Consider the following 20,939-nt stretch of genomic DNA (forward strand, 5'->3'; position numbering starts at 1 on the left):
AAATGGTATGTTGATACCTTCGCTTTCAACTGTATGATTTACTTATCCAACGCCCCAGACAATCCCAGCGAACCACGGTGCCTCTATCGAGGACATCATCGCGATCGGACCCGAGTCTGAAAGTGTGCAGAAATGGCGTGAGAGATGCGCAATCAAGACTGACGCCCAGATCCGGTTGGTGAAACTGGCGCACATGCGTTACCAGCACCCCGACCTAGATGAGATTACTGTTTTTCTACAAGGTATGCGGTAAAGATCTGGTAGACATGAACTTCCCACTCAGATGATTGCAGACTTTGGTATGACCATTGCCAAGAAGAATGACGACGAAATTTGGTTTCGGGGCTATGGAGTGGACCCTTATGTCTACTATGCGATGAAGGGACCTAAGAAGTTTCTGGGAGGTGCTTTTCAAGTTGAATCCTATCAAGATCTAGAGATGTGAGTTACACGAGGCGAAATTTGTAGGCCAACGATCAACTGTTTAATCTAACACTGCCCATCTGTAGGGCAACAAAGCTCCCTACAGCGAGCGAGATCCAAGAGATGACAGATGCTCCGGGTGGAGGCCATATGGTGACTTTAACAGATCCTGAAGGATTTGCAATGAACCTGTTCTATGGACAGACACCAGCCGTTCCTGGTGTATATCCAGCAAAGCTCGAGATTAATTATGAGATCGACAAGCCTAGAGTGCGTAGGTTCCAACGGTTCCAGCCAGGCCCCGCTGCAGTTCATAAGGTCAGCAGTCTCTCTCTACATCCACAACCCCATACTGATGATGCAGCTTGGTCATTATGGAGTTTGCACCACAAAGTTCGAAGCCCTGGTCGAATTCTACACCAAGAATTTCAACATCGTTCCAACCGACTTTCTCTATGTCGAGGTAGAAGGAGCCAAGAAGAACGTCGCCTTATTTGCCCACATCGATCGTGGCGACGAACACGTCGACCATCACTCATTCTTCATGAGCTCGAATCCAACAGCCCACGTGCATCACTGCTCATTCGAGGTCCACGACTTTGACACACAGAAGCTGGGCCACCAATGGCTCGCCCAGAAGAGCTACAAGTCTGTCTGGGGTGTTGGTCGCCATATTCTTGGTAGTCAACTCTTTGATTATTGGTGGGATACTACAGGCAACATGATTGAGCATTACGCCGATGGAGACTTGGTGAATGACCAGACCCCAATAGGTTATGGTCCTGCGGGTGATGAGTCGCTGGCTGTCTGGGGGCCCGAAGTGCCTTCTTGGTTCTTGAAATAGTTAGAAAGAACCCATAGCGCAATGGTATTATCTGAAATGCACGGTGTTTGTTAGTTCTATGTATTGGTTTTGGCATGGAAGAGATTTCGAGTTTTGAACAACTTGGAAGTAGGCAATACACTAACTAAAAAATCCATTCGTATCGGTAAAATTCTCGAGCCTTGACTGAGTATATTGAACAGCATTATGTGGTTTATATAGGGAATCCTTTGTGTAGCTCCGCATTGACCTTGACGTCGAAAGTCGTTCCACATCAATTCGCACACAATGTGACATTTCTCGTAGTTTTTAACGCAACCGGCAGGTTGACTGAGGTGATGAGACAAATATATGTTGGGCATGATTCTGAACTATCATTTGAGAGCTGAATATGGTAAATAAGAAGAACAAAAGAGATTGGAGGTGTGTATTGCGACGACGCTTGTTGCCCTGGATCAAAGGGAAGTGGCACTATGAAATGCGAAAACACAGACATATTTGGTGATCAGTCATACATCAGTCATATTGATTTTGTCATGTCTATTCAAAGGCTCTAACGAACAGTCTAACGAGTGTCATAACGGACCTTGTTGATGAGAGTGCCGATCTGATCAATCTTTACAGAAATCTCATCGCCATCCTTCAGAACCACTCGTGGCTCCCGGAAATAACCAATTCCAGCAGGGGTTCCAGTCAAAAACAGTGTTCCGGCCTCTAGAGTGGTACCTTGTGAGAGATATGAGATCTGTTTCTTGATATTGAAGATCATATCTTTGGTATGTCCATCCTGGACGGTAGTACCGTTATGAATGGCCTGAATCGACAGGGTTTGGGGGTCTTTGATCGCAGACGGCGACACGAGGACTGGTCCTATTATGGTGATACGCATGAGCAACTGATTATACCGAGATCGATCCAATCCTTACCGATAGGGCAACTTCCATCGAGGCCTTTGGAGAAAGACCACTGTGCCGTAATCATCTGCATGGTGCGAGCAGAGACATCATTGGATGCAGTGTAGCCTAAAACGTAGTCCAGGGCTTCCTCCTCCGGAATATCCCTGCCAGGCTTTCCAATGACCAGACATAACTCGGCCTCGTAGTCGCTACTGCCATCCTGTGCACACTTTGGAATATTGATGGTGGCAGGGTAGGGGCCAGCGAGCGCAGTGCGAGGCTTGGTGAAGAGGATTGGCGCCTTTGGGAGAGGAAGGCTAGCCTCCTTGGCGTGGTCCATGTAGTTGAGACCCAAACAGCGGATGTAGCTGCATTGTTCAGGTGTAATGGGTGCAAGAAGCTGGAATTGTTCCATGTCAGCGGAAGACCTGAATTGAATTGAAGATACCGCCAAGCAGCACGCACCTGTTTCACATGCAAGATTATCTCAGTAACGCGACCGTCAAATACAGTACCTTCAATGAGCTTAACGGCGATGCGAACCCCGTCAGCAGTATCGCGTCCAACATCGCGGGCTGTATCCACTAGTTGGCCGAGGTGAACTTGGCTGTCCTCGACAGCGATGAAACGAACAAGGTGCGTCCACGAAGACATTTTGGAGTAGAGTGAAAGCTAAATTGTACAAAAATTGCAGCCGAGAAAGCGAATCGGTACCTCAAATAGCTCCGAAAGGCGTGAGTCTCGGATTTAGGGCGCCACTGGTAATTCCGGGGTATGTGGGACATGCAGATGCGGGGATGCGGGACACAGGTGGTGCTCCATGTGGGACGTATCGGCAATTCGGGGGACGAGATCAAAACAGAGACTTCAAAAATCCGTGAAATAAAGCAGCTGGGATAGAGCAACAAAGAAATAAGTAACCCATCGACAAATGACCCTCAATTGTGTTGAAAGAATAGGAGCACGGAGAAGGCGAGTTGGTGAAGACCCGCTACCATTTGTGGGGCTCTAAACTACCCAGTTGATCCAAATTCGCATAACATAGGTGGAGCGTTCCAATTTATGCGCAAATATGCAATGATTCTGATGTTCAAGAGTAATAGCCACCTATCAATATTATGTCAATACCTCGAGCACGAGATCTCGTGATATCTCACGATGTGCATGTCTTATGAGGTGAATGTGTATGCTGTGGCATGGAGGCAGCTCTTTTACTCGTCGCTAGACTATCCAGGTTGACGTTCCCAATGTCACTATCAATTTCTCCCCGCTCTCTCCCCCTCTCTTTCCTTTTTTATCTTCTCTTCTTGAGACAATGGCATGTATCGTAAAGGGAAATATAAAGCAAGAAAGTCTGCCATATTGAGCTGCGTAAGAGAGGGAAAGCGATCTAACAGGCAAGCGTTGAAGAATCCCCGGAGAACGTCATGTGATGCTAAAGCTTGTTCATCAGTGGTTATGGCATTAGAGCTCGTTAGGAATTTGGATTTCTCATTTGCAAGTTACGTAACAAGTAGATTTTGTTAAATAGAATTTCCGTCCATTCTTGGCATTTTCGGAGATCTACTAGACATGAACAATTGGTGTCCCCTCGCCCACTAAGCTAACCAAGCCAATTTATCTATTCACGAGATAGATTCAAACGAGGATTAAACTTTCAACCAGCTCCTTTTGGTGGGCTCCAGAAAAACAAGACTGTGAAATGCTGTGTCATTATTTGCTTTGTTGCGCAGCAAATCAATTATCTACACGATCACTACATGATGAGTTCTACAAAGCAACTGCCACTTCATACCAGAGAAGGGCTAGAGAGGAGACACAACAGGTTTGAAAATTTATTCTGAAGCCCTATGAAACTGAACACAAATGAGAAACACCAATTCTCACAAATCATAGAAACCTAGTTCTCCCGAAACACAATTCCATGATTGCAGATCTTCTCGTGACCCCTAGATCGGAATCCTCAACTGCATCAACCTGAAACATGCTTTGCCCTTTATTCTCAGGGATAGCAAACTTTGTCTCGAATCCAACCTTTGGGAAGATACCAACCGCTTTCATTGAGCGTGTACTGTTACCAACGTACAAAATATAGTATTTAACTTGGGTAGCGCCATTCCAACTAACATATCCTCGGATTTTGGAAGAGCCGCACTCAATTCCATTCAACCCATCAGTTTGATAATGGGTATGGTTAAGTCTCTTAACGTGGAGCAAGGGTTGGCTCGAAGGTGTGGCTTTCCAGAGGGATTTGTAAGTACGATAACTAGCACCGCCATCGTCATGATTATATCGCGCTGACCAACGAACATCCCTGCCTTGTGGGTTATGTGGCCCGAATTCCTTCATCACAGGCTGGATTCCGTAACCGAGGAAATGATTCCCATTAGAGAGAACATCATGGGACCCCATGGCTAGCGAAACCACGGGATGTAGTGGATCCGAAAGGTTTTTAAGCAATTGGGGAGGGTGTTCATGGCTTGGTGGCACAGTGAGAAGGAGCTCAAGACCAACCGATGGATAAGAAGTAGTTGCACCACCGTTGTTGTTCGCAAAATACCCGAGCTGAAGGTGTGTATCAGAGGTACGTTGGATGCGACCGAAGTGTTCCCAAGACTGTGAATCATGTTTATTAGTTCAGCTTCTGGAATGTCATGTTAGAGGGTTTGAGAATTACAAAATTGCCACCTTCAGGCAGACTTCCGAAGTCGCCTCCCGTCTGGCCATTGATTTTCCATATTATGTCCCCACTCCTATTGACCAGGTACGTGCTCCAAGTGCTGCGGCTGTTGATGAGATAATTACCCTCAAAGGGCTGGATGGAGTTGGTGTGAAAGAAATCAAATGGATCACTGGAGTTCGCGCCCGCGCCATCGAGGGATAGTTTCGTATCACTTATTGGCACATGAGCTAGAGGACTCCAGGAGAAAAGGATTTCGGAAGTATGGAGATCGATTTCCAAGACCAGAGAATCCAGAACCCACCCGTCTTCTGAGCCTCCGAGATCTCGAAGGTCAGCATTAGTTGTATTGTAAGCTGTTATTAGAATTGTGTTGTCTTCAGTAATCAGAGACTCATGGACATCTGCCTGGCAGGGTGCAGATGTTCCAGGAGGTAGGGTCAAGTTTAACTTTGGACAAAAAACCCCAATCTGGTCGTATGACGAGTTGTGAATGACAATGTGACCGTAACCATGCGATGCAGAGCTAGACTCTGCAGCACCACCACTACCGGCCCAATAAGTGATAACTGGTTGCCCGAACAATTTTTGAACACGGAAGTTTGACGCATCTGGTATGACTGGCCCAGACCAAACGAGATCCCCGGCATCTGTCATAATGAAGGGAGCCTTGTCAGGGATGTAGGATTCGGAGTTTATTCCTGTCTGGGGATCAAACAATATCAAGCCCGGCGCAAGCTCTTCACCCGTGGCATTTATCTCAAGATATGGCGGCCGTGCACTGGATGAGATATATTCTTGCCAAGGCCAGTCCGAGGACACATTTCGGGCGATAGTGACAGAATCTTGAGAACACAGCCTTGGGAGAGCTTGTATTAAGGGCATTGCATGAATCCCAGGGGTTCTTGTAAACCACCCCATTGCAATTGCCCCCAAGCTCAGATGGCCAGAGCTCTTCATAGTGTATGCCGAAATAATCAGATTGAGATTGACGAGAGAGGTTTCGTCCCCCAAAAAAGTATTCTGCAAAAGTATTCCAGAAGAATGGGAAACAGTTTGAATGCGAGTTCGTTTTGGATTCGGAATTTCCGAAGTACCGGCTCTTCCTATGATCTGCAAGATTGATTTCCTCGGCAATCTAATTTCGAGTCTATGAGGGCGCACAGTTCATATAAAAAAGCGGGGGCGAACGATTTCCCCGGATTTTTCCAATATAATCGACTTGGATCGCGACTGGGAATGCCGGGGCCGCCATCCAAGTTTTGGAAATACCTCCCGGATTCATTCACGAATTTATTGAAGTCACTGAAAGGGTGAAGGGAAGGATGGATTTACTAACATTATAATGAAGAATGGCGTTCAGCCGTGGTAAACTTGATATCGAAGCCATTCAATGGGTACGATCGGTAAAGAGATACTACGATGGTTTTATATACAAGTCGAAGTTTTGATTTTTAATGCGCCATTCTCGCGTAGCTAGGGTTTTGCGTCGCTCTTTCCAACCCCTAACAGAATTTATGGAAATCAATACTAGAAGAAAATTTGAACGGAGGTCCTTTCTCATTCCTTTCAAATAGCGAGTAGATAGTACACTTACGAAAACCATCTGTGATGCCTGCTAAGCTCAACATAATTGGCATCTTAAGTTATTCGTACTAAGTAAAAAGTATCATAAAGGATGTGTTGAGGTAATGCAACACAGCCCTTTTCTTCTTACGGGCGAATAAAATGTCAGAAAAAACCATTCAGCACACATAAATATCAGCAATAGACAGGCCCTACATATAGGAAAGACCAGTCTCACGCGTAAGCAGAGCCATGAACTTGCTCGACTCCCTTCGCCCCACATAGCCATGCCACACGATCCTTGACAAACTGTTCGATACGAGGCTTCAATTTAGTTTCATGTAGACTGAAATCATCGACAGTACCGATGCGCAGGATACTCATGCCGGGAAAGCCCGTACCAACGCGGTACATGAGTGAGCCACATGTAGAGCAGAAGTAGTTGGTCATGTTGTTTCCTGTACCTATAGTCTTGGACTGGCTATAAGTTGATAGATTTTCCCGGCCGCGCTCGTGAATGAGATACGTATCATCGACCGTGAAGTTTGAGGCGAACATGGACGCGGTTATTTTGCGACAGTCTGTGCAATTGCAAATGAAGGAATCGACTAGACCTGGGCCTTGGACCGGCTAGAAATAACAAATCTCGTTAGAGGACGATTGTGGGTAATCATATGGTATCAAGTCAGTATATACTTACAAAACTCAACTGTACAGCACCACAGAAGCATGTGGCTGTAGCTCTGTCCTCATCAGACCAGCCATCTTGGCTAGCACCAGCCAAAGGAAAATAAGGCTTTCCCTTTTCGACATCCATTTTGATACCCTTTGCTGGCTTTCTTGTAAGTTGAGTCGTGTCCGGATTTCCAACGGACGGCTCTTCAGAGGCCAGGTGCAGCCCAATCTTTGAATCGATTGATGAAGCAGGTTCAATATTGGGAGATGTCACGTTGTTTCTGACAGTAGTCGCAGATGATGACCGTCTCTTGCTTTCCAAAACACTATTCTGGGGTTCTCAGAAAGCGATTATTATTCGGTGATTGCTCTTTTCTTTATATTATCTCTGGAAGGACTAGATGTGCAATTGCAGACTGGTAAGCCGGAGTTGCGGATCCAAAATGATTTCTAAGCCCGTAGAACGGACAACATCCTGGACTCCAATTCAAGCAGCAAGGCCGATAATACTCGGAGTCGTGGGACTCCGGAGTTGCGGAGGAAGACGAAAGTATTTGTAAGCAAGCCGTTACAAGTAAGTTAATTAAGTTAATTCGACCAACTCGAATAAACTAACCAACGGGAGTAATAGAAACCTCTCCCCCCGATTAATGGATGCAAGGCTCACAACATCCGGAGTTACGGAGCGGAGGGACACACCAATTCATACTACTCCCACGAGTTTTCCTGCGCCGAGTCCCCCTTATTGTATGGTCCTGGCATGTTTGCGCCCTTGTCCGTTCTCCATTCTCATCAGGTGAACTATCTCATAACTTTGCTGTAGCTATGTGCATACGTCATTCTGTCTCCTAACGGTGTCGAGCTGTTGGAGCTGATGACTGGCTGGAGCTCCGCCTGGTATTGGAATCTTTGGATGACAACTGCAATCTGGCCTTCACGGTATGTTTTTGTTTGTGGTCCACAGGAGTTGTCAGTTGGAGACATCTTTGCGACATACGATTGGTGATTGGAAATCGATCGACCTTTTGATCGGGAGTTCCTAGTGGGGAAAGAAGTGATGACGACCAATCAGAACTTCGAATCAACACTCTCCTCAAATCTTCTCCCCTCGCTTTTAGAGTCTCGAAGAACGTCACCGACCAGATACGAATACCAAGCCTCTTGGCTTGATCCTTGGCGACAGTAGATAAGCGATGGGGTTCTAAAAAAAAAAGATTGACTGTCCCCAGGACAAGAACCGCTCACTACGGCTTTGACAGTTAGCCGCGCACACGGTTGACGTCGCGTGGCTAATTCGATAAGGATGCCAAACATCGCCGGTATGCCAGCGCGTCCAAAGACAGATACATGTTGAGATCTAGTGGTTGTCAAAGCACTAAATCTAAACAGATCGTTCATTCGGTTACACCGACCCTAATTTTCCCAATCCCAACGGACAAAATGACACCAGCATCATTATCTATGGCTACACGCCCTCCATCGGGCTTGCGGCCTTTGCTGCAGTATGGTTTTTCGCTCACCTGGTTGGGAATTTGATGCAAAATTTCACGAGCCGCAGCTGGTGGTGGATGACATTCACTACAGGCTTAGTCTTTGAGATCACCGGATACATTGCGCGATCGTTGTCAGCCGAAAGGACCCATACAACCTAATATACTTCGTTCTACAGTACTTCTTCATCGTCACTTCGCCGGTTTTCCTCGCTGCGGGTGTATATACCGTTCTTTCAGCGCTGATCTCACGACTGGGGGATCAATACTGTTTTGTTCAGCCGAAGGTCATCTTGGGACTCTTCATTACTTCAGATGCAGTCTCAACAATTGTTCAGATTGGGGGCGCCTGTTTAGTCGGTGTCAAAGCGCCTCGACGAGAAGACCCTACAACAGCGAACCGCATCCTGCTGGCAGGTCTAGCCTATCAAGTGTGTGCGATGAGCTTTTTCGTCATCTTAATGGGAATATTCCAATTGCGAGCTCAATCGGCCATCAAGGAGCACGGCTATCGGACTTTCTGCTGTGTCTTCTCCATTTCGACTATCATGGTGTATTTGAGGACGATTTTTCGCCTTGCGGAGACAGCCGAAGGTCTAGGTGGAAGGCTGTCAAGCAACGAGGTGTTTTTTGCGTGCCTTGAGTTTGCACCTATCTCAATAGTTGTCCTTCTGCTTGATATCTAGCATCCGGGCCGCTGTCTCGGAGCCAAAGTTCGTGTTCGTGGCCGGAAGGGGTTAATGCATAGGGATTCAAGTGTTTCTAATCAGAAATTTCTCTGTCCCTAATATTGGCGTTTCCCATCTTGCTTGCTTGGCCATTTCTTCCTGGGTGGGAAATCGTCTAGCTGCAAAGATAAAGGTATGGTATATCTGGCGTTTTGATCAGTATATCTCTTCATAAGTCATGTTCATGTTATGAAAATTAATCACAGGAGATAGGTTAACGGCTCGGTAGTGGTAGTGGACTAATTTGACAGTGACCACGGCATGCCATTGTAAGTCGCTTATGACTTGATATTTAGTCTAATGCTGCATGAGGGAATTCGAAAGGGATGGATTCCCAAGCTTTGCAGCTCGGAAGGACGAAGAAAGTAGATGGTCTAGGGATAAGCATCCTTTTAATGCTGGATTATTGTGGTGTACTCAATTAAGCTATATATTCCAATGTTTTGCGAAATATAAGGTTGGGCCGACAATATATAGCTAAATTTGACCGAGCAACACCATGGGTAACGGGATCGCGTAGTCCGAGGTTGTCACAACATTTGTAAGATGACCGGGACAATTTGTATCTCTCCAGAGCTACGCCTTGTTCCTCTCACCCCCCCTCCGACCTATTCGGAATCTTCTTTTCCTTCTCGGTGGGGTATTGGGCTATTTTGTGGTTCCAGAACTATCTTCGGTAGTTGCCGCGCGGCCTACAGTAATTCTCCCAATGAATTTGCAAATTAATTATTATCGTGCACGCTAGGCGAGGATAATTTTAATACAGCTATGCTTGTAACGACTGTAGCTGTGATCTAATAATTTCATTTGCGCTGAGGAAACTGAACTTTGTGAGTGTAAGATAGACAAATATTGAACCTTGCAGATCATGAGCGCTTGCTACAACTACATACGTTTGCCACTTCTTATATTTCTCGAATTTTTTTTTTTCAAGGTTTTGGCATCGTGTCGCATAAAAATTAGGATGATCGAACAGTCGAAATCATGCTCTTTAGAATGCTTGACTATGTAGTTAGTCGGTACACGTTTTGCGATGATGTGGCCACGGGAGCTCTAATTAAAGCGTTGACCCCCGAGACCTCCCCCTATAATATCCCGTGTAACCTCGGCTCTATTTTCATCCATAGGTGTTCTCTCATCCGCCAATCATGAAAAACTCGATTTATCAAAGCGCTCAGGCATGCAGTAGCCCGAGAGATCTTAAGTAGCAATTAAAATTGAAAGGCGCTTCGCGGCCATTAGGTTGGCGAAATCAACAATTGTTTTCTCTTTACCTTGAAAACCCATCCGAACCGTTCCGATCTGAGTGGCGTCTGTGCTTTTCAGCTGAGACTAGTATCGACCCTTGCGCGGTCAACGTCGCATCAATCATATCTGTACGTTCCGGGCTAGATAGTGGTCAAATGATAGTCTTGCGGCCAATTGCATGTGGTGGCGCTTGGAACGCAGGGAAACAGGATTCAGCTAGGGAGTTTTACGGGGAGCAATGCAAGCCAAGGGATTAGGTTCTCATGTCTAAGCTTGATCTAGCTTAGTCTAGTACAAGCAAATGCCGTGTGAAAGCGCCCATTAAGGCGCTATCTACCCCGTAAAATGATAGGGCCACGAAACAGACGGGAGGAAGAACGGAAGAACGGATAGATAAACAAATGTCGATCGATCCCCACCAAACTACATGAACACGCTCGGCAGTGTCCCTACCGCTTGTGAACAGAGTGGTGAAGATGGGCTCAATGCCCTGGTGCGTCGCCATGGTAAAGCACTCCCCTGTTCCTATTCATAGTCATAGGGAAGCACACAAAACCACTTTTCGCCCCAGAATGATAAGGCCGACGGGGTGGGGCTGGCGGGTTCCGCTTGGCAACTTTAGTCCCTAAACAACGGTGTTTCTTATCAATGCAACCCTTGGCATTGACTGAAACTAATTCGTAATCCGCCTCTAACTGCCTCCTATGGCCCCGAAATTCTGCTCGGGAATTTCCGTCAAAATTTGGAAAACAATGAAAGCAATGAATTTGTTGTCGGAATGGAGACGAGTTTTTGAGCCATTGGTTCTATTGGCTGGCAAAAGCTAAATCCGCGGTTCAACCCTAATGCAAAGAGATGTATATAACACGAGCTCGCAGTGGCACAAGGCTTGGGAGGTGGTAAGATTACGCGAATTGATGGATGGAACCCTCTTGAATCCTACCTTGAAGCATCAGCGATACACGTCAAATCGCCACCCCCTCCCCTTCCCCAAAGCTATCTAATTTTGTCATTGTCTAAACTAGCCACTACCTAGGAGCGGGGTTTATTCATTGTTGTTTGACAATTATCAGATAAATTCACTAATAATTAGTCCTGGATGGGATCTTTGGTACAGACTACGGAGTACTTGGATCGGTACTCCGGGTCTTGAGGTCGCCTTTCGGGAGACGTGGGGCGGATGTCTCCCCATGGGGCAACAACGGTCCATAATAAGCGAAACCCTACTGCTTGTAGATAGCGCTAGCATTAGGTGCAGACGGATTTTGAGCTTTCGCCACCGGACTTCCACACGGAGCTCCGGTTATCAACCAGACCAATGCGATTAGAGCTGATAACACCATGCACCCCGCTGCGATAACTGGATTATTATATATACCGATCGCACGAGTGATCACCTTCGTGTACTGATTCTTTCCTTCCACGGCTGAATCCGACATTCGATCATGTCGGGCAAGTCTACCGGCGTCTCGGTGGCTGAAATGCCCCATACAACCATCGATGATCTGCAGGAACTCAAAGCGGCACATGAATTCGATCCTAATCTTCCGAGCGAGATCGAGAAAGAGTTAGACGAAGCCCTAGCGGCAGGAGATGCTGAGATCAAGGGCCATATCGTTGGAGAACTGATTGAGAATTCTCCATATCCCGAGGTTTGTGCTGCTGTCCCGAACTATGATGAAGGAGGCACGGGCAATACCATTCGCGCCTGGACCTTGGGTCTCATCTTCGCTACTATTGGCTCTGGCCTCAACGCCCTGTTCTCTCTACACAGTCCTACCATTTCTATCACTTCTTACATCGCTGAGGTCGTTGTATTCCCCTTTGGTGTGGCCTGGGCTCGCTTCCTCCCCAACCTTACTTTTACCTTATTCGGCAACAAGCTTGAGCTCAACCCCGGCCCCTTCACAAAGAAAGAACATGCTGTCATCACAATTATGGCCAACGCAACTTTCGCCGGTGGTTTTGCGTATACCCTCGATATCATTACTGCACAACGAGGCTTCTATGGACAACGCTACGGATGGCCTTTCGAAATCTTCACAACGATTTCGACTCAAACGTTGGGATTCGGCTTGGGTGGAGTGTTGCATCGCTTCCTGGTAGAGCCTCCTGCCATGATCTGGCCCTCTAACCTTGTCAACACTACCCTGTTTACAGCTATGCACGAACGTGGGCTCAATGCACCAGACCCCGCCAAGACAGCTGGCTGGACCATCAACCGGTATCGCTTGTTTATGTATATCATGATCGGCGCCTTCTGCTGGTACTGGTTCCCGGGCCTGATCGCCCCCTTCCTCAGTGTGTTTGCCTTTGTCACTTGGATTAAGCCAAACAACGTTATCGTCAACCAACTATTTGGCGGAGCTACTGGTATCTCACTGATCCCTATCTCTTTCGACTGGTCTATCATTTCCGGCTATGTGACTAGTCCTATGACCTCCCCTTGGTTTGCCATCGCCAACACTCTAATTGGCATGGTCGCCTGGTTCTGGATCCTCACCCCGGCGCTGCACTATTCCAACATTTACTATGGCAAGTTCCTGCCTATGTCAGACTCGGATAGCTACGACAACACGGGTCAAGTCTACAACGTCACTCGCATTTTGACATCTGAATACACCTTTGACTTGGCAAAGTACGAGAACTACTCGCCGCTTTTCCTCTCCACCACATTCGCTCTATGTTATGGTCTGTCCTTCGCTGGCCTGGCTGCTGTTATTGTTCACGTTAGCCTGTTTCATGGCAAGGAGATCTGGCACCGCATGCGGGCTGTGGGACAAAAGGACGAGGATATTCACGCTCGACTCATGGCGAAATATGACACAGTGCCCATCTTGTGGTATCTTGCCGTTCTTGTCATCATGACAGCTATCGGATTGGCAGTAGTACTTTCCTACCCCACCCATATGTCTTGGTGGGCCTTTTTCATCTCTATCATTATTGCCTTGGTGTGGACGCTGCCTATCGGCATGATTCAGGCTACCACTAACATCCAACTTGGCCTGAACGTTGTCACTGAGTTCATTGTCGGTTACATTCAGCCTGGCAAGCCAATGGCAATGATGCTTTTCAAGACATATGGTTATATTTCTATGTCTCAAGCATTGTACTTTTGTCAAGATATGAAACTTGGTAAGCATATACGAACCCCACAAGCCTTGAACTCATCTTTAAAGCCATGGCTCACAATACTAACAATCTACAGGCCATTATATGAAAGTGCCCCCTCGTGTTACCTTTTGGGCACAAATGGCTTCCTGCATCTGGTCCTCAGTGGTGCAAGTGGCAGTGCTTAATTGGGCATTTGGAAGCATCACAGATATTTGTTCTGAGACCCAGGCAAACAAGTACACATGCCCGAACGGACGTGTTTTCTTCAATGCCTCTGTGATCTGGGGTGTCATCGGTCCGAAGCGCATGTTCTCTATCGGTCAGATGTATGCCACTCTCCAGTGGTTCTGGCTTGCGGGTATCGCCCTTCCAATCCTCATCTGGCTCGCCGCTCGCAAATGGCCCCAGAGCCGGGCTAAGTTCCTGAACGCGCCCGTCATTTTCAGTGGAACAGGAATGATCCCTCCCGCTACCCCGCTGACTTATCTTATGTGGGGCACTGTCGGGTTCGTCTTCAACAAGTATATCCGTAACCGCTGGCGTGGGTGGTGGATGGAGTACAACTATGTTGTATCCGCTGGGCTGGACGTTGGTACTGCCTTGTGTCTGATTGTTATGCTTTTCGCTATCAGTCTGAGCAAGTCATCTTTCCCGACCTGGTGGGGTAATGGCAAGGCCCTGGCGACCATGGACTACACCGATACCGCTATCCAGGTTCAACTGCCTAAGGGTCAGACCTTTGGACCGAAAGTTTGGTGATAATGACGATATCCCCACGAATCGACCTATATCTATGTGCACCATTGATGTTATATTATTGAGATAATTATCGTTTCTTTTCGCGCCCAAACAATAATAATGTAGCCATAAGATTGAAGATTCGCCCATGATACAACATATAAGTCAAGTCAGTTTAACCCCGTGAAGAAAGGAGAATATCGCCCAACCATGACACTTCAACGATGCCCATGACACTTCAACGCTGCCCTCTCCACTTACTTAGACCGAAATTGGCCAATGGTAATGTGAGAGTCCGATTATACGCTAGTCTAAATATATTTATCGCAAATTTGAAATGAAATGCTACCAATTAGAAAGTATTCCTGTGTAATACTAGGCTAAGGTAAATGACTTACCTTAAGCGAGATACGGAGGAGGAAAATCAATTTATCCGGCTCGCAACCACCGCAAAACGGCAAGTGGTTGGCAAAAGGGGAAAACGGGAAAAGCGTACGCATGAAAAACACTAAAAATTTTCAAAGTCTCCCAATTCATTACCCGTCTGTTTTGGTGTAGATGAAGTCAATACCTGATAAGGCTAAAACATTTTCTGTTAAAGATTAACAAAGTCGATTGTGGATATATGGATGTGCCTCGAGGGTTCTCAAACACCACAGCAATTCCTATTACATTGTCCGTTGTACATGAGAGGGAGGAGTACTATGATGCAAAAGATCCGGGCGTGGGAGGAACTCAAAGGGAATTCGATGGATTACGAGGCACTTTTCTCTCACGCCTTGACGACCCGCTACGTCCCCGATTTCATGTTTCAAATAGGTATCCTAGGGCACTTTGCCACTACGAAGTGGACCCAGAAGACAACGAAAATAACTGGCTAAAATTAGAGTAGCATGGATAGGCGGCGAGAACGCGGTGTATGATTGAATCATTAAATCAAGGAAAGCTCAGGATCACCGAGAGATTACGGGTACAGATAGTATGGTCATTATCAAAAGTTTATCGAGCAAGAAGAAACTTATCATCATGACTTACTTTACGAGATAAAGGTAAGCTATAATATGTTCGAACTTGAGTGGCGTTACTGAGCTTACTAGAAAACTCTATTCAGTCCAAATGTTATCCACATTCTCTATGACTTGAAAGTTGGTCCTTTCTTCAATCGAATGATCTCAGTTTCTTATCGCTTAGTGTAAAACCTACCAGATTTATGGAAGTTAAAGTGGCATCGTAGCATAGCCCTTAGCCTACCTCAGCACACACCGGCCTTCCACGTCTAGTTTTTAAGGAGATTATCTCCGGCTTCATTTTTTCAATCTTTTTCAAGATCTTTTTTTTTTTATTTTTTTTATTTTTTCAAGAATGCATTTTAAAGGTCTTTTTGACGGTGACATCCCCAAGCTTCACACCAATTTTAAATCAGTTCTTATCGAAACAGTACCGTGAAAATGGGGGCAGATATTGTTGCTTCTCTACCCGTTCCCGTTCAGGGAACCCTTGCACTTTATCTGGCCTGGGTAGAAGCATGGTGCTCTGCCAGAGAAACCAAACCCACCAGTCGAATATTGACTAATATGATCCTTGATGAGGTCTGTCAAATTTTCCGACAGAGGGACATGAGCGTTCCTTCGCAGGACATCATTCAAAAAGCCACTGTTGTATGTCGAGATGAATTTGAAAAAGGCAAGATTACACTAGGCGGCAGCCAACCACCCTCGAACAATCAAATTAATATCTTGTCTGAGGACTAAGATCCCAGAACGCTTTGTGAATGCAGTGGCATTGGCCCCACTTATGAGTCTTTCGATTTCGATTTTGAGACCCTATCTCAGGACTGCCGATGCAATGCGATCCAAAAGATGTTGGAACTAGCCTGTCTGCTACGCGTTAGACCAGACCAATGGAATGGTCATGGCATTCTCACTCAGAAGGGACTGGAAAGAGCCGCAATCGAATTATCGTTGTGCAACATAGAATGGCATGAGCCTGTATCCGACCATTCGGACCCCTGTGTATCCTTGCCAATCGTGTCGGCCCCCGATCGCCGACCAAATCCGCATTGTGATACCCCGGCGGACATCCACTAAGCAATGTATCCAACCTTCGAGCATATTAAGCTCTGCGCGGACGCTGAATATTATGATTCAATTGCTTGTGGAGGGGCCTTTGCGATGAAGGAATTTCTCGAGCGTTGGCTGATATAGGGAATGATATTCTGATTGCGGACTACTGTGAAGCTACAGACGAAGAGATAATAAAGCTCCTCCAGAAAACTGGTGCCGCGGCAGATCCCTTTCTCCGACTATGCAATATGACTGGTCTCATAGCAGACTGGCAGTGTGATGTTGTAGCTGCCAGTGTGCTGGAATTTCGTGCCCTGGGTTACTATCGTGACCATGCCTAACCTCGATTACCGCAGGGCCTTTCTGGGTCTAGACAGGCAGGAAATACTGTGTACCGGCATATAGATCTAAGTTTCATGGTAGGGATTGCCTGTTCTTCTCTAAAAACGGGAAAAAAGCTTGATAATATTACTTATTTCGATATTGTTGAGGCCTGTGCCTTACTCAACGACATTGTCGACTTCCGGAGCGACACTACTAGGAGACAACGCGAAATATTGTCCTGAGAAGTATCCGCAAATCTGTGTGCAGAAGTTCCAATGACCAAATCTGCAAATGATATCAAAAAGTGTTGATCAACGTCAGGAAGCAAAGGCTTTCCGTACTGGTTATCATGGCTTTCTGTAAATGGTGTATCTTGGGATCGCATCATAATGTTTTTCAGCTGTTTCAAGGGTTCGAAGTCAGCCCAGAAGACTCACCTTGCAAATATGATGGACTGGAAATATAAGATCAACTTCTTGGAACTCTTGTTCCATATGGCAGCCTACAGGACCATTGCCCTCGACTTGAGATGACTCGTGCAGATCTTGACGAACTTTATTGTCTGCACAAGAACGATTCTAAGACCCATATCGCTTGGCTTGCTGATTCAACACGTATCTTGTTGAACTCTCACCAATTTCGGTTGATCGTTGATGTAATTCATTATGAGTGGACCGGATTGACTGGAGACTTGAATTATTGCCCGTAACTTTACTTTCACTGTTTGTGGTATATCTGAATCTTTATAATATGATAATGCATCCAAGTCTCTGGCAAAGAAATGATAGCAGATCCTGGTCGATTCTTTCCCTTCAGGAGTAAACTTTCATGGGTCGTAAAGACCGACAGTCCTAATTATTACGAGCTCAGTTGCATAGCTTAACAACATCCACGGGATCTAAATTATAAGCTTGACCATAGGATACTTATGAAAATGACTTAATCCCCGTCCTATGGGCGGGAACGGGAGGATGATATCCCGCCGCGCAAAAGTATGGGAGTAATTTGGTCAAAGCGTGTTTGGGTCTTCTATAATTCGGATTATGTCCCATTCATAAACGCAAAGCCTTACTAGGATAACCACGGAAAGTACTTATACCCCTATAATACAATAAGCCCTTAATCATTAATTCAGCCAGCCTATAACGTGGTCGGTAAGCGAGTGAGCCATGTAAGCGAGTGAGCCACCCAATCAATTTTTCTACACTTATATGCATATATATCAACCAACAACGCCTTATATTTATATAACTCTATTTGGACATGCCGTTTTTCTATGCCCAATTTCACCACAATTACCTGTCTGAGATTGGCAGGGTAACTGGTTACCAATCTCAGGGAATTAGATCAGATGAACAAGGCAATGTGGTCAAGCTGAGCTAATTCAGGGTCTTCTCAGGAAATTCTCAGGATAGAAAGTGGAGAAGAAATTGGCATGAGATTCAAACTATTCTGCCGAAATACGAGAACTAAATACCTGAGATTTAGAGAAGAAATCAAACAGAACAAACAAATCAAGTAAAATATCACATGATATGACATAAATGAAATAGCGGAGAATTCCGGTAAAAAAGTGCGAACTCAGAGAACACGTAAGGACTCCATTCTCTGACATACCCCCCAGATTTAATAGCATGTTAAATCTGCATATTTAGTAAGCAAATCCCACAAAATTTGTCAAATTCTGGAATATAACCAAGGAAATATAGCGGGTTAAACCGTCAAAATTGACTAGACTAGTTAGATATAAGGTGCTGCACGTTGACCATACTAAGCTGTTCTACGAAGCGTCGTTGTTGTTGGGATGAAAGATGCTTAGTCAGTCCATCGGCAGGCATCTCTGAGGTTGGAACCCACTTAATCAGTAAGTTTCCATTCTGGACTTCTTGACGTAGCTAGTTCTGTTGAATATCTATATATTTCAGCTTGGTCTTAAATATCGAGTCCTGCTTGATAAGGAGATCGACCGTTTGCTGGTTATCGCATTGTAGGATAAATGGCTCTTTAAGATTGAACTTAATTAATCGAAATAACCGTTTAATCCAATATAACTGTTTAGTGGCTGCTGTTATGGATAGAAGCTCGGCTTCGGTTGTTAACGTGGTAATAGTGCGCTGCTTACGCGATTTCTAGTCAACAGCTCTACTATATAACGAGAAAATATACCCTTCCGAGCTCTTTCGATCAGGATTATCCGCAAAGCTGGCGTCTAAGGCAGCCTGGAATAGCTGAGTAGCTGGCTTGCGCCCATTAAATTTAATGGCAAGGTGTTTCGTCCTATATAGATATTTGATGACGTGATCTGCTGCAGTAATATGTGACGCACGTGCCTTAGTCAAGAACATGGATAGAGCTTATGATGAGAAGCATGCGTCTGGTTGTGTGGATATGACATTAAAAAGAAGGCTTCCAACACGCTGTTGATATCTATTTAGAGCGGCCTGTGATAGAGGTGGTTTAGTCTCAAATTCCGTCAGTCTTTTAGATGGTAATGGGGTCTTAGGTGCGGTATATCCAGTGAGGTTAAAACGGTGAGCAATTTTGTTAATATATGCGTCCTATAAGATCCATAATCGACGAGTTGCACGTTCTTGGATAATTCGTATCCCGATAAAATAAGACAATTCTCCATAATCTTTTATCTTAAAGCGGTCATAAAGGAATGACCTGATTTTCTGCGCTGATTCAGCGTGTTTCCAATGATATATTATCAGCATATCATCCACAAAGACTATAATGATCATGTTCTGTCCTACATATAGATATGGGTCTTCCGAAATTAGGTTAAGACCACATGCTCTTAATGCTTCACGGAGTTCTTGTTGCCATAGAAATGGGGCAATTCGGAGACCATATAGGGCTTGAAGAAGCTTCAAAACGTGTCCTTTCCGTCCAAATCCTGGTGGATAATGATAGAAAACGTCGTCCGTCAGCCGACTATTTAAGAACGCGTTAACAGCGTCTAATTGCATGGTTTCAAGGTTGAATGTAGCTATGATAGCTAATAGAATACGCAATATGGTGGCGGCGAGCGTGGTGGCGCGTGTATCACGATCCTCCATGATCTGCTGGTCTCCACGTGCACATAAGCGCGCTTTGTGCCTTATAACGTACCCGTTTGGGTCTATTTTATAGGCGAATACCCACCTAATAGATAGGATTTGGTGTGTCAGACACGATTTCTATGGAATAGGTCCACACTTGATATGAGCCTGAGAAATGAGGTCTTTCTTGACTGGAATCTATGCTTTCATTTGTTCTAGCTTCCTGAATTCTACCTCCATTGCTTCTCTAAATTGGACTCGAAATTCGTGTGTTTTAAGGTCATGATAACCTTCTGGAGGTGGTGGAATATCCTTAATATGAGCCTTCTTTGGCTGGCTCATCAGCGCGGCAGAGAACGCCTGGATAAATGGAAATAAGGCAAGATTCGACTTGAAACGTTTGGCGTCATAATCCTCAAAATCCACGTTATATGTGCTATTAGAGGCACGTTTCAGGCGGTTATTCACCACGTCTTCCATGGACTCTGAGTCGTCTGAATCATGGGTAGGATTGTCGTTGAATATTGGATATTCTGACACGTCAAATCGTGAATTGTTAACCAGGATCATGGGTCTCATTGCCGATATAGCGGGTCTATCCGCCTAGTTTATTTCAGCCGAAAAAGACGGTTCTAGGAGCTGGTTGATTTTGGCCGAAGAAGACGGCTTTGGGGACTGGTCAGGTGATCCCTTCATGGTCTCTGGTGTATGTGGAATATCGCCTAAGACCTCATCCTCCTCATCCCCCTTAGAACGCATATCCTGCGTTTCTGCTCGTTCTGACGTCACATTTTCCATACTTTCCACTCTCTGCTCGTTATCTAGCATATCGAGATCTGTGATTAGAGAGTCAAATTCTGCCTCATCAAGGTAGTTGATAATAGACCCTGAATCGTCAAAAACCTTATGTTTCTGGCGCTCAATCTGGTTAGTTGGCTTGAAAAAACTGGTCTCGTCGAAAATATAGTCTCTTGCACGAATAACCTTGTTGCGGGATGGGATCCAAATTCTCTAGATATTTGAAGCCACATATCTAACTAGATAGCTAATTTGGGCTCTTGGACCAACTTTCTGTGATCGTATAGTCGATGGAATGCGCACATATGCCTTACACCCATAGACTCGGA

At 45.6% G+C, this 20,939-nt stretch overlaps 6 protein-coding genes across 6 annotated transcripts; 3 read left to right on the forward strand and 3 right to left on the reverse strand.

Annotated features, from left to right (window-relative positions):
* Positions 1-2: 2 nt before the first annotated feature.
* On the forward strand, positions 3-1,267 carry N7484_002502 (trihydroxytoluene oxygenase; the record flags this gene model as incomplete). The annotated part of the gene is made up of 5 exons (XM_057112922.1): positions 3-5; positions 59-242; positions 294-441; positions 510-741; positions 788-1,267. 5 exons carry the CDS (start codon positions 3-5, stop codon positions 1,265-1,267), a joined length of 1,047 nt encoding a protein of 348 aa, XP_056977659.1.
* A 544-nt stretch (positions 1,268-1,811) lies between these two features.
* On the reverse strand, positions 1,812-2,796 carry N7484_002503 (fumarylacetoacetate hydrolase family protein; the record flags this gene model as incomplete). Its single annotated transcript, XM_057112923.1, has 3 exons — positions 1,812-2,116; positions 2,173-2,542; positions 2,608-2,796. The coding sequence occupies 3 exons, from the start codon at positions 2,794-2,796 to the stop codon at positions 1,812-1,814; spliced, it is 864 nt and encodes a 287-aa protein (XP_056977660.1).
* A 1,236-nt stretch (positions 2,797-4,032) lies between these two features.
* Positions 4,033-5,782, reverse strand: N7484_002504 (arylsulfotransferase family protein; the record flags this gene model as incomplete). Its single annotated transcript, XM_057112924.1, has 2 exons — positions 4,033-4,758; positions 4,820-5,782. The coding sequence occupies 2 exons, from the start codon at positions 5,780-5,782 to the stop codon at positions 4,033-4,035; spliced, it is 1,689 nt and encodes a 562-aa protein (XP_056977661.1).
* Positions 5,783-6,622: 840 nt separating this feature from the next.
* On the reverse strand, positions 6,623-7,205 carry N7484_002505 (GFA family protein; the record flags this gene model as incomplete). Its single annotated transcript, XM_057112925.1, has 2 exons — positions 6,623-7,018; positions 7,089-7,205. 2 exons carry the CDS (start codon positions 7,203-7,205, stop codon positions 6,623-6,625), a joined length of 513 nt encoding a protein of 170 aa, XP_056977662.1.
* Positions 7,206-8,366: 1,161 nt separating this feature from the next.
* N7484_002506 (uncharacterized protein) lies at positions 8,367-9,239 on the forward strand (the record flags this gene model as incomplete). The annotated part of the gene is made up of 3 exons (XM_057112926.1): positions 8,367-8,382; positions 8,453-8,676; positions 8,733-9,239. 3 exons carry the CDS (start codon positions 8,367-8,369, stop codon positions 9,237-9,239), a joined length of 747 nt encoding a protein of 248 aa, XP_056977663.1.
* A 2,735-nt stretch (positions 9,240-11,974) lies between these two features.
* optB (small oligopeptide transporter, OPT family) lies at positions 11,975-14,402 on the forward strand (the record flags this gene model as incomplete). Its single annotated transcript, XM_057112927.1, has 2 exons — positions 11,975-13,664; positions 13,738-14,402. The coding sequence occupies 2 exons, from the start codon at positions 11,975-11,977 to the stop codon at positions 14,400-14,402; spliced, it is 2,355 nt and encodes a 784-aa protein (XP_056977664.1).
* Between the last annotated feature and the right edge of the window lie 6,537 nt (positions 14,403-20,939).

Source organism: Penicillium longicatenatum (genome assembly GCF_028827895.1).
Source record: "Penicillium longicatenatum strain IBT 33135 chromosome Unknown contig_1_segment0_segment0, whole genome shotgun sequence".
In the NCBI taxonomy this organism is placed as follows: Eukaryota; Fungi; Ascomycota; class Eurotiomycetes; order Eurotiales; family Aspergillaceae; genus Penicillium; species Penicillium longicatenatum.